A 13,581-nucleotide genomic window follows, 5' to 3' on the forward strand; every position below is an offset into this window, starting at 1 on the left:
GGACATGCTATATATAATTTTCACCACAGAATCCAACATGATACTCTAAATACCAAAAACATTAGATGCTATGAAGAACAAAGGGAGAATTGAAAGAGCCAAGTATAGCCCTAAAACTATAGACTATATTAATGCCATAAATAATTAGAAAATCTATTTTAGAGTTCAAACTTTTTGGTTTTTTTTTTCAAAGTTCATTAACTATAGTCCACTCCCAAGTCTTCCCTTTATCCAATATTTATTAAGAATTTTCCTGCCATGCCAATAATACATTTGCTTGAATAAAATAACTTTACAACTTTGAAATTTTAGTGTCATTTTATGCTACAAAGCTTTATTTACAAAGTTCTTCAGAATATATGTCAGTTGTCCACCTATTATTCCAAGTGTGAAATGATATCAAATAGATTAAATCTATAGGAAAACATAAAACAGAAAAACCAATTCTATAATTTAATATGTACAGTGTCATTAGTGGTTGTTATTTTTAAAGTTTTCTTTTGAGGATAATCTACTGAATATTTTTGCTGATAATATTTCAGAATGAAGTTGTCTTCAACAGCAGATTTCCACAGGGAATCAAGAGCATTTACAGTTCAATATATTTTACAGGTATCATTTGACAGTTAAAGAGTAGCCACAAATTATTTTTTTTCCCATTTTTTTTCAAAAGTCTTGGATGATGAAGAATCATGACTTTCACCACCACTATAGTGCTCATATAAAGTCTGAAATTAAAAACAAAAATCTGTTTTGTAATATTTTTAGTTCAGCATATTATCAGATTAATAAAGGTATCTAAACATATTCTAAAAATAAGTTTATCTCTCTTGCTCTTATAATTGAGAAAATTACAAGAAATTTCTTATAATTAAGAAATTATTTTATAAACTATTGGAGATAAGAATTTTAAACACCAAGCTTGGCTTTAAGAATTACCTATCATGAGATGTAGCTCAATCTTTCTATAAAAGAAATATAACATAGCTATTAATAAATATACATATGCATCTTCAAGACCTTCTTGATCTCCCTTACTTTTTTTTTTTTTTTTTTTTGAGACAGAGTCTCACTTTGTTGCCCAGGCTAGAGTGAGTGCCGTGGCATCAGCCTGGCTCACAGCAACCTCAATCTCTGGGACTCAGCGATCCTACTGCCTCAGCCTCCCGAGTAGCTGGGACTACAGGCATGCGCCACCATGCCCGGCTAATTTTTTGTATATATATTTTTAGTTGGTCAATTAATTTATTTCTATTTTTGGTAGAGACGAGGTCTCGCTCAGGCTGGTTTCGAACTCCTGACCTTGAGCAATCCGCCCGCCTCGGCCTCCCAAAGTGCTAGGATTACAGGCGTGAGCCACCACGCCCGGCCTTCCCTTACTTTTTCTTAAATAAAGCCAGTCTTAGATAAATTCCTATATGTAAAATATACACATTAGTAAACAATATGTATTCTCAGATGATATTTAAATAAACAGAAGACACAAAAATTGTTATAAAAATGAGTATAATTAGGTATATTAAAAATCTATGTATTTAAAAAAAGATTTAAGGCTTAGCTAACATCTAAGATGACAGACATCTTTTGACCTCAAGGATTTTCAACTTTACCTTTATCAACTTCAGTGATAAAGGTAACTAATTCACCTCAATTTTATTGACAAAAGGCTTTGAAAAATATATTGGTATAAATTTAAAACATGGAGATATGAAATATAGAGCAATTACAAAACACACTTTGTCCACTTTTAGTTCCTAAAGCCATTAATTTAGCTATCAGCACTTGAAAAAATTTAAGAAAAAAATGTACCTTATATAATATGAATGTAAATATAATAATAGTGAATGTACAGTAAATTCCTTTGGAAATGTGTCCAAGTTATTGGTAATGTAGACTGATTTTACACCTACCCAGAGAGCTAAGAGCAACATTAGTTTAAGCTCCCCTGATTTTAGAATAATGTTATAATTGAAATATATAATTAGTAACTGCCTGGTAGCTAAACCAGTTTGGTCAATAGGCATTCACAGGGTACTAGAAGTGAGTAGGTGTTTGATGACAGTGAAATCCAAAATCACAATAGATATAAATAGGTAATGGGAAGCTAAAAAGCTTGAGACATGTACTTTGAGAACTATTATTGACTGCTATGTTCAGCTTCACAAAAGCCATTACATGTGATGTGTCTAAAAAGGCATAAGAAAAAAACTGGCTAGAGGAATACATTCAAAAGTTAATAATGGTGCTGAGTTAAAAGATTCTATTACATTTATTCCAGTTGAAATCTAAATGCACCTTATATGACAATCTGCTTTGAACTGTGCTGTATTAACAATATAAATCAAATAAACCTGTTTGTCAAAAAGCGCACATGAAGTATCTAAATGTAAAAACAAACTTCATAATTGATCTGATGATTGGACCAACTTATCTTTGGATTACCCATTTCTATAAGTGTCTAACTCACTATATAAAACAGCTAAAATTAAAGTAGACAGAGAATTACTTACTTTAGCAGCTTTCAAAATGGAGTTAGGAGAATTCAGACCAACAAGTTGACCCAGAACATATTTCATTTCTTCAGTGGTTCCCTTAGCCATTTGGTTACCTATAAAATAAATCAATAACATACTGGTACCAATAAGAAAGTCCACTATAAATATACATTTTGTTTAATAGCACAATAACAGGCATTCTTGTAATTTATCACTAATCATAATCCCTTAGCTAAAAAAAGTATAAATGAATACAGCAAGTAAAGAAGAGTGATTTTATTTACTTTGCTATTTAGCAAAATAGAAACTTCCTTAACCACTGCCGTACAGTGCTCACCCGCCGCGAAACCTTGCCCACAGCTGGCACTCATAGTTCGCATGATAGTTTGTGGGGTGCATTGAAGACTAATCCATTTTGCTCTTGTGTGATGAGGAAAGCTTTAAAGCACTGAAAGCTTGTTTGACTTTACAGGCAGCTTTACTTATAATGTAAATCAGAATAGGTAACATACACATATATGTTTTTATTATGTTATTTTTAAATGTTCGCAATTTTATTTTGATAAATGAAAAATTAGAAAAATCAAGTTTTGTTATTAAGCTAAAGTCGACTCTCAGCTGGGTGCCTTCATATCACGGCTGTTGGCTCGTACCAAAGTGGTTAAGGAAGGAAAAAGGCTGGAAAAAAGTAGCCATTCAGCTTCTGCTTTTTGTAATAGTTAATAGGCTGTTTATATTAGTAATCTAGCAAACAAATTTTTAAAGCAGTAGTACCTGGATGAGTTTGAATTTGAACATATGGATGTACCAAGAGCTCTGGAATGGATATCCTCTGTTTCGGGTCCCTTATTAAGCAACACTATAAAAATAAAGAATTTTTTAAAAAAACAAAGCAGGTTTTTATATATGATATTGATAAAGCATTTTTCCAGATTGCATCATATTACAAAAGTTGCTTTCTAGATATGCCACTTAAATAATGACAAGATTATTTCACCTAAGTCACTTTTCCAAAATTCCCAAGTATCTATCTACCTACCTAGCTATCTATCTAGAGACAGGGTCTTACCCTGTCACCCAGGGAAGAATGCAGTGGCGCAATTGTAGTTCACTGCAGTTTGAACTCTTGGGCTTTATCAAGTGATCCTCCTGCTGTAGCCTCCTGAGTAGCTGGGACTATAGGTGGATGCCACCATATCCGGGTATATTTATAAGTTTTAAAATTTAGTTAGTTTTACCTTAGTTTAGTTTATCTTCAAAATAAACGAAACATGCCTTTAAAAGCTAATTCAGTCAGCAATTCCTTTTGATAGAAGTTGTATTTAAGCCAGTTACATAATTCTAGTTACTTCAGCTATTTCTTTAAAGTAAATAGTTATTTCTTTAAAGTAAATAGTTATATGAAATACTGTCCCTTCTATATCCATACATTAATATTACCTTTAACACGTCTTGAAGATCTTTCTCTGGAATATCAGGAAATTCAATTTCATGATTAGGGTCAATTATGGCATGCAATTTAGAAATCTGATTAATTATATGCTGAAATGGTGTTTTCCCATAAGTCATATAGTATAAAATGCATCCTAACGACCAAACATCACTTTTGGGGCTTATCTAAGAAAAAACAAAAACAAAAAACCAAATTGCTATTATTTTAATAGAAAATATAAAAATAAAACATTATCTATTTTAAAATATATGAGTATATATACATATACAGTTTAATATTTAAATACATAGCTTAATATTTAAAATCATAATTAAGTCTCAATAAATGTGTGAGTACTAGATTATGTATACATGACAAAACATGTTTTTAGTTTTCATTACATTTGATTATTTCAACAAAAAAGATGAGCTTTATATCTTTCCACAAACTCAATTAAAATATTTCTACTAAGATAAATTTTATTCTTGACAGCTTATAAAAATACAAAACTAAAAAACATAACTACAAAATTTAAATCTACTTATTTTCCCCTGAATTATTGGATAATACATTTTTATATAAATTCAAACTATGCATACATTTTTTTTTGAGACAGAGTCTCACTCTGTTGCCAGGGCTAGAGTGCCATGGCATCAGCCCTAGCTCACAGCAACCTCAAACTCCTGGGCTCAAGGGATCCTCCTGCCTCAGCCTCCTGAGTAGCTGGGACTACAGGCAGGTGCCATCATGCCTGGCTAATTTTTCTATATATTTTTAATTGTCCAGCTAATTTCTTTCTATTTTTAGTAGAGACGGGGTGTCACTCTTGCTCAGGCTGGTTTCAAACTCCTGACCTTGAGCGATCCTCCCGCCTCAGATTCCCAGAGTGCTAGGATTAGAGGTGTGAGCCACCGCGCCCAGCCTATGTATACATTTTTAAAAGCTTATTTAAATTATATAACTCTAAACAAAAGAGCATAAACTATAGAATCAGGCTGGGCTGGGCTTGTATCCTGGTCTAATCACTAGCTGGTAATTCTTTGTGTCTTGTTTCCTCCTCTCTAAAATAGAAATAAGTACATTGTCATAAGCAATAAAGGATATAAGCATGAATACGGTTAATCATAGAGGATAGTTTCTGGTTATAATAAGTATTCAATAAATATTTATTAAATGTTCACTGCATGAAAATCTCATTAGAAATAACCCAAGCAATATGATAATAAAATTATCCTTTAGACTTTGAAAAGAATATGAATAAGACTAAACATAGCAGTGGACATAATAAATGAGAATGGTTATAAACAAAACATAACCATATGCACTCCACAAAGGATAAACCTGACACAGAAAACTGTGGGGGGTGTGAGCAGGGAGAAATGGGCATATAAAACCAAATACAAAGAAAGAAAAAAGGAAACACTAATACCACTAAAAATTAAATTGGTTATTTAAATCAAGATGCTAGGAAAAAAATAAACCTAAAGAGAATACAAACAAGAAATTAATAAAGAGAAAAGCAGAAGTTATAAAACAAATGAAAATAGAATTGATAAATGAAATTGACTTGGTTCTTTTCTTTTGGTTCTTTCTTATTGGTTTATTAAGAGCAATAAAGTCATGCCAAATTAATCAAAAAAAAGAAAAAAAGACAATCTAAGTTAGGAGAAAAGTAGAGACTAAACAGATATAAAAAGAATTTTATAAGAGAATATTTGGCAAAATTTTATGCCAGTTATTTGATAAAAATATTTAAAAGCCACAATTTTCTAGGAAGGAAAATATAATTTAGTAAATAAAATCACATTTAGCAAGAAATGATTTTGAGCTGAACAATGTACTTAGTGTTATTATATTCTAATTTAATTTTCAATGTCTTTTAATATAGGTACTGTTTATAAGCCCAATTTATAGATAAGGAAAATAGGCAACTTAAATCACTTGGCAAAGACAATTAATGAAGAGGCAGATCTATGTATGACTTGAATATAGGTGTCTGGGACAACAATGTATGCTTGCATCCACTTGGTTACCCTGATATGGATAAAGGATAAAGGAACCCAAGGCATCATAGCAGGCAGAATGGGCCCCTGATAAGCAGTACCAATTAGGCTGACACAAAGTTCAATGAGGCAGTGAAATAAAGTAAGTGGAAAAGTAGCCAGTGGCAGGCCAGAAAAAATTACATACTTGTAAATGTAGAATTCACAAATGAATAAATGGTGGAAAATACATGTAAGAATCAGAGAGGAAACAAAAAAAGATAGCATTGTCTTTGTAATGGCCTAAAAAGTTTTAGAACTTAAAGAAATAACCTTCAATTATCTAATACGTTTATTCAGAAAACAGTGTATTCCCTATGGATGCCAGATAAATGGAATATAAACAATCTTTATAGTACCTTTGACTTGGATTTCCCGTTCTCTCTTGAGGAAGACATATCCTTGATTGCTTCTGGTGGCATATAATTAACTGTACCAACCTATTTGACAAGTCAGAGAAAACACAAATCAAAGAAAATATTTCATTCTGTTTTAAATTTTTTAAAACATGAATGCTAGACTGTTGGAAAGATTTTTACAGGTTGCAGTGATATGCTTAAAAAATTCAAATAACAGCCGGGCGCGGTGGCTCACGCCTGTAATCCTAGCTCTTGGGAGGCTGAGGCGGGCGGATTGCTCGAGGTCAGGAGTTCAAAACCAGCCTGAGCAAGAGTGAGACCCCGTCTCTACTATAAATACAAAAGAAATTAATTGGCCAACTGATATATATATATATAAAAAAATTAGCCGGGCATGGTGGCGCATGCCTGTAGTCCCAGCTACTTGGGAGGCTGAGGCAGAAGGATCGCTCGAGCCTAGGAGTTTGAGGTTGCTGTGAGCTAGGCTGACGCCACGGCACTCACTCTAGCCTGGGCAACAAAGCGAGACTCTGTCTCAAAAAAAAAAAAAAAAAAAAAAAAATTCAAATAACTGCCAACAATGTTAAGATATATATTAAATTTCATCATAAGTCCAGCATAATGAACTGGGTTCATAATCAGAAAAATTGACTCCTTTCAGAATGCTGTGCTTTTTCTATGATTAGTGAACAACTAGTAATTTCTGCCTTAAAAACTGTCCAGGCTAAAATTCTATTAATGGAAGGACCTTATTATCATTCACTTTTGTGCTGGATAGACTCAACCTTTTAAAAAAATAAACCAATCAGCCAACCAACATTATATTAATATAAAAATCTATTTGCCTCATAGTACTTCTTGGGCCCAAGTCCAAACTGAAATGGGATGGGCATATAAATCACTTAAGTTTCTACAGTAGGATTAATGCCAGCCTATATCGCACTCATTTAATTCTAAAATAAATGGTTCCTGCTGGGCATAGTGGCTCACACCTGTAATCCCAGCACCTTGGGAGGCTGAGGTGGGTGGATCACTTAAGGCCAGGAGTTCTAGATCAGCCTGGGAAACATAGTGAGACTATGTTCCACAAAAAATTTTAAAAATTGGTGGGCATAGTAGCATGCACCTGTAGTCCTAGCTATTTGGGAGATTGAGCCAGAAGGATTGCTTGAGCCCAGGAGCTGGGGATTGCAATAAACTGTGATCGCACCACTGCACTACAGTCTGGGTGACAAAGTGAGACCCTGTCTAAAACAAATAAACAAAACGGTTCTGCTTTCAGATGCAGAATATCTATACTTTAGGGTCTTGCCACAGAAGGTACTTTAAGCTGATTTACAAGCCACTGTTCAACTACACTTTTGACAAATGATTGTCAAATAGAATTGTTTGAAGGGAATGCTGCCCATCTATTCCTCCTAACAAAGTCTAGTTTTACTCCTGAGATTAAGGTAGATCCACATCAGAAATCTGTATACATGGAACACATCATCTTGGCTCCAAGATTATCTTTCAGTTATAGTTGGTGCCATTGCTTTAGCTTTTATGGGACAACTTCATTAAGTTTACTATTGCATATCCTATTATAAAAATGCCATTGAGTACAATATTTATTATGACATTTCCAATATGAAAGCCCATTTAAATTTTTTTTTTACAAATTTAACTCATAGGGAAAGCTTTTCTTCCCTGGAAGAATAGAAATAATCTTAACTCATGGACAATGAAAAACATAGAACTTCAATTCCCTTTTTGTTTGTTATCAAGAAATTCTGAGCCAAATTTTCATGTCAATTTTAGATCGTGACTAAAATGATTTCCATGGCAGATATTACTGTTTCTCTACCTCAACTATAGGAAAATCATTCGAAATTGCTGTTAATATTTCTATCTGATCTTGACTTTCTATTCTAAATTATATTAATCATGATTTTGACTTTTTATACTTTTAGTGTGTATTTTTATTAAAAGACTTCAAATCCTTTGAAGAATGAGAGGTAAAAATATAATACCCATTAGCAAAATAATACTACATAGGTGAAAAGAAATTGAACTATACTGTGAGGTAACCAACTATTTCTTAAAAGTCTTACCTGAGAATCTTTAACAATACTTGTTGTATCTGGTTGCATTTGGTTTGCAATCCCAAAATCAATTAGCTTTAGCATTCCATCAACTATCAGAAAGTTGGCAGGTTTCAGATCACTATGAACAATGCCTTCAAAATAAAAATCCATTATAATATTAGACCATGTAAAACATTCTAAGGACAAAAAATTTCTCAATGTACAGGTCAAGTAGGTTCCTTAAAGTAGCAAATCCAATGAAATATTAATTTTTGTATATTCTACAAATATATATAGCACTAATTATGTGCCAGGAACTGTTCTAGGTTACATGGCTTCTACAGTATTGAATCACCTAATCCTCACAACAATGCTGATATAAATACTACTCATGCTACCACTTTAAGGTGAGGAAACTAAGACAATGAGAATTTAAGTAACATGTTCAAGGTCACATGCCCTAAGTGACAGCATCATTAGTTGAAGCCAGGCAGTGTGGCTTCAGAATCTATCCTCTTAACCACTATGATTCACTCCTCACTAGAGAGCATTATAAATTATAGTGCCAGATGGTAAGTCTCTAATGCTCCTGAGACCTCCATCCCTACAGCCCTGATCTTGATCACAGGTGAATTATCTTGTAACTTACAGAGAGATATAAGAAGATAAATTATAATTATCTAGGTTAATGGTTATTTAAAAAACAAAAAAAAGGATAGGATAAGGCAGAAAAAAAGACTTAAAAACAATCAAGGAGGCCGGGCGCTGTGGCTCACGCCTGTAATCCTAGCTCTTGGGAGGCCGAGGCGGCGGATTGCTCAAGGTCAGGAGTTCAAAACCAGCCTGAGCAAGAGCGAGACCCCGTCTCTACTATAAATAGAAAGAAATTAATTGGCCAACTGATATATATATTAAAAAAAAAATTAGCCGGGCATGGTGGCGCATGCCTGTAGTCCCAGCTACTCGGGAGGCTGAGGCAGAAGGATCACTCAAGCCCAGGTGTTTGAGGTTGCTGTGAGCTAGGCTGACCCCACGGCACTCACTCTAGCCTGGACAACAAAGTGAGACTCTGTCTCAAAAAAAAAAACAAAACAATCAAGGACAAGTACAAGTAAAACCCAACCAAGAAGGTAGGCTTAACAGTAAAAAAAGTAAAACCAATTCATATTTTTAGAATGTCTGAATCCCAAAGTCTCAGATCTGCTACAATTCAAGTACTTGAAGATAAGGATTACATACTACATTAATACTGAGAAAAATACATTTTGCATTATGGATATGAGGCTTGAGTTTGTGCCCTAAATTCTTTGGCTTAAGAGTATTTTATGTATATTTGATTGACTGATTATTTATTTATTTAGAGACAGACTCTTACTCTGTCACTCTGGCTAGAGTGCAGAGGTGTCATCATAGCTGACTGCAACCTCAAACTCCTGGGTGCAAGTGATCCTCCTGCCTCAGCATATGTCACTGTGCCTGGATAATTTTTCCTATGTTTAGTAAAGATAGGGTCTGGCTCTTACTCAGGCTGGTCTTAAACTCCTGACCTCAAGCAATCCTCCCACCTTGGCTTTCCAAAGTACTAGGATTATAGGTGTGAGCCAGCAAACCCAGCTGGGTTAATAGTATTTTAAGAAATTATTTTGTTCCTTCATCTTTAAATAAACTTTCAATTATTTAGTTCATCTTGTTAAAGACGCCAATAATCAATGCCTTAAAATTATAGATGTATTTCTCTTAGATGACATTATTAACAAATATTCTAAGTTTACATATATAAAGAGATTTAAAAATACCATGTTGATGGATTGTGTGAACTGCTTCCAACATATTTTTCCAGTAACTCTTGCGTTCCCATGGATCAATAGATTTTTTCTTTTTAAGCCAACTATTGAGATCAATATTTCCACACTCCATTACCATATAGATGTACTGGTCTGTGATTTCACTGCAATTAAAAATAAAAGCAATAAAACAATAAATGACTAGGTTATATTAATTAAGATTTACTAAGTATTTACCTGAAGAAATTATGGTAGAAAAGGTTTTCTTTTTAAATTTAAAAAGAATTCTTACTAATCATAAAGTCGGATGATCTTATCACTGTGTTGCTGTAGTTTATTCAAATAAGCTATTTCATTCCGGTAACTTTCAATAGTTTGGTTATCTGCTTCTTCTAAGTTCACATATTTTATGGCATAAATCTGTTTCTTTTCATTCAACACTTGAAATACCTATATATTAGAACAAAGAGAAAAGTTTAGGATGCTCTATTTATACACTATCACAATGCTTCAAAATTTATTAGACAATTTTCTTTTCAATGAGGAAGGGGCATGGATCTTCCATGCCCTCTCTGGACAGGCCACCCTTTAGGAACCTTTACATGTTTAACTATCCAGAATCACCTACATTTATTAGATAATTTTAGATTGAGAAAATTATGAAGGAAATGCTGATGTGAACAACTAAAAATTTCTGGGCCTATTCTGAACATAAAGGGAAAAAAAAATAATCCTGATAGTAGTCCATTCCAAACCACCTATACAATGAGCACTCAATAACTCAAAGGTATAAACCTAAAATGTTTCTATTATGATATTAACATATAAAAAAAGTAATTTAAATCCATACATGTCCATAACAGTTTGTTGGATGCCTTAACCAGGGAAATAGCATAGAGTAAAAAACAATAAAAAATGTTAAGGACAAGCTAGGTGTGCACTTGTAGTTTGAGCTACTAAGGAGGCTGAGGGGGCAAGATTGCTTGAGCCCAGGAGTTCAAGTCTAGCCTGAGTAAAATAGTGAGACCCTGTCTCAAAAATAATTTTTTTAAAGGATGACTATAGGCTATAACAATCAATTCATTTCACAGAAGGTGTTTTTTTCATTATGCCTAGAGTTGAAAGTTTCATTCATGTGATAAAGAATATTAAAATATATATATTAATTGTAAGCTACTAGTATATTCAGTTGTGAAAAGTAGAGTAGATCCAATTTCCAAAGTCAAGTTGGTAAGAACAAGATGTCCTTGTAAGCATGTTGTTCCTATAACCAGGATCCCTGAGGTTAAGGTCCAATTGCTCTGGCTATAATGGACAGTTAATTTCTAAGTAATACTGACAGGAGAGAGAATATTTTGAAAAGTAGAAAATACTGCTAATATTTCTAATTTTTGGCAAATAGGAAATAGGGGTGATGCTTCTAAAATCCCAGAATTCAAATACAAAATACTAGTAAACACAAAAAAAACGATATTCATTTTTCCCATTGAAATGTTTAAGTAAAAATTCATTAACCTTGACTATTCAGTAGATGCTGGCAAGTAATAAGAAAAGAGCCCAGGTGTATACGATGTTGATGTGCAAAAACTACACTAATAAGTATAGTCTATCAGGCCCTCAGGTATACGTTAGTTACTTTTAATTTTTAAGTACAAAACTCTTAACAAAGTATTACTGGTTTTACCTAGATATACAGCAAATTAGAGGAGGATGCAGCATATAACAATGATAGGGCAAGAGGCAGCAGAAAATAACAATGAAAATGATAAAAAGAATTTAAAATCAATAGTATAAAGCCACTTTGCATAAGGCAAACAGGCTCACAAATCTAAGTGAAATTACAGCAGCTACTGTTGTGTGGTGCAATGTTGACACCCATGACTTTGAATCTGGTAGTTATATCTTATTTGTATGCTCTGTTTAATAATGTATGAGGTGGTATATTTGTGCAATGGTATGGCTTTGTATCACAAAAATAAAATTTAAGGATTATAGAAAACAACACCCCAAAAATATAAGATATAAAACTTTAGACTATTAATAGAAGGAAATATCTGATTTGATTTCCAGCTCTACCCTTATGAGCAGTCTAACCTTGGGCTAAGTTTCTTTATCTTTCAAATATTAAATGCTGTTGGTAGTACCTACTGCATAGGGTTGGAAGAATGACTGAGATGATTAATGTCTACAGTGTTCTGCAGCATGTTGGAGAGAAGCAAATGTTAGCTATCATCATTAAAGACATTCATGTCAAAATAAAGCAGACATTTTAAAACATGTTAAACTTATCAGATATATCAGAAAATAGACTTGCAGTATATTAAAGCTATTTATATAATAAGATTTCAAAATTTTGAGCAAATGAAAACTTTAACTTTTTGCATGTATGTTTATATTTTTCTCCCCCTGTCCCTGTTCTGGCAAAACTCCCCTTGCAATAACCTGTGAGCTAGATTAGGTAGGCCTCATTTTCATAGAGACAGTGTCAGAATTATGATTTGTCAGTTTCAATGGAAAATTAATGAAAGTAGAGCTAGACAGGCTAGTGTCTTGACCATTGTTGTTAGCCCCATGACCGCTCTACATGCTCTTAATTAATACAGCAAAAGTTGGTCACTACCCCAACTTTGGAATAGGCAGAACATAAATGGCAGCAGTTTTACAAAACATGTTACCCTCTTTTTCTCTGAGGCATGTTGATTTTTTCAACTCCATCATAATCATCAAATTAAATGATAGTTTAAGTGAATTCAGAAAAGATGGGCCTTATTTCCAAATGAGGCTATATTAAAAAAAAAAAAAAAAAAAAAGAAAAGATGGGCCAGTCATAGCTTTACCACTTGGACCTTGACTTAATTAAGCTTACAACTTCATTATACTCCAAGGAAAAAAATGTTTAAAACACCATTAAGACTATTCTACATTCTCTGGATACATGTGACTAAATAAATACCTTTCATAATTGTTAACACCTTGACACAATTAAAATGTAGCCAAATAATAAATATTAACCAAAGAATTTCTATTAAAGCAATTAAATTAGGTAATTCAAATTGATAAAAATAGCCATACTGTCCCTTTATTCCCATGCCTAAATTTTGATTCAAGGGAAAGAAGAAAAAAATATATATAAACAAAAAAGCCTATTAAATAATATTTATTGAAGACTTGATACATACACAAGGTAATGTACATACTTTATCTTTAAGAAGTTAACAAGACAGCCTTAAGCAAGTCTAGTTATTATTATTCGGATTAGAAAATTACAATAACATGTAAAATGAGCCCAATAGTGTACATCATCCTTAACAACTTATAATAGCAAAATAGCCAAGGAGGAAGTTTGTTTATTCAACAAATGAATTCAGTCCCTATCTGTTCTAGGTACACATCGGAGCTAGCT

At 33.1% G+C, this 13,581-nt stretch overlaps 1 protein-coding gene across 1 annotated transcript in view; it reads right to left on the reverse strand.

Annotated features, from left to right (window-relative positions):
• Positions 1-257: 257 nt before the first annotated feature.
• Positions 258-13,581, reverse strand: part of TTK (TTK protein kinase) — a 40,489-nt gene continuing 27,165 nt past the window's right edge. Inside the window, exons 15-22 of the mRNA XM_076003169.1 lie at positions 10,471-10,628; positions 10,191-10,342; positions 8,422-8,546; positions 6,329-6,409; positions 3,936-4,112; positions 3,270-3,354; positions 2,511-2,608; positions 258-728 (exon numbers count right to left, since the gene is read on the reverse strand). Coding sequence (XP_075859284.1) covers positions 645-728; positions 2,511-2,608; positions 3,270-3,354; positions 3,936-4,112; positions 6,329-6,409; positions 8,422-8,546; positions 10,191-10,342; positions 10,471-10,628 — 960 coding nt within the window. The 3' untranslated portion in view covers positions 258-644. The remainder of the gene's footprint in view (positions 729-2,510; positions 2,609-3,269; positions 3,355-3,935; positions 4,113-6,328; positions 6,410-8,421; positions 8,547-10,190; positions 10,343-10,470; positions 10,629-13,581) is intronic.

This window comes from Microcebus murinus, chromosome 5 (assembly GCF_040939455.1).
Source record: "Microcebus murinus isolate Inina chromosome 5, M.murinus_Inina_mat1.0, whole genome shotgun sequence".
Taxonomy (NCBI): domain Eukaryota; kingdom Metazoa; phylum Chordata; class Mammalia; order Primates; family Cheirogaleidae; genus Microcebus; species Microcebus murinus.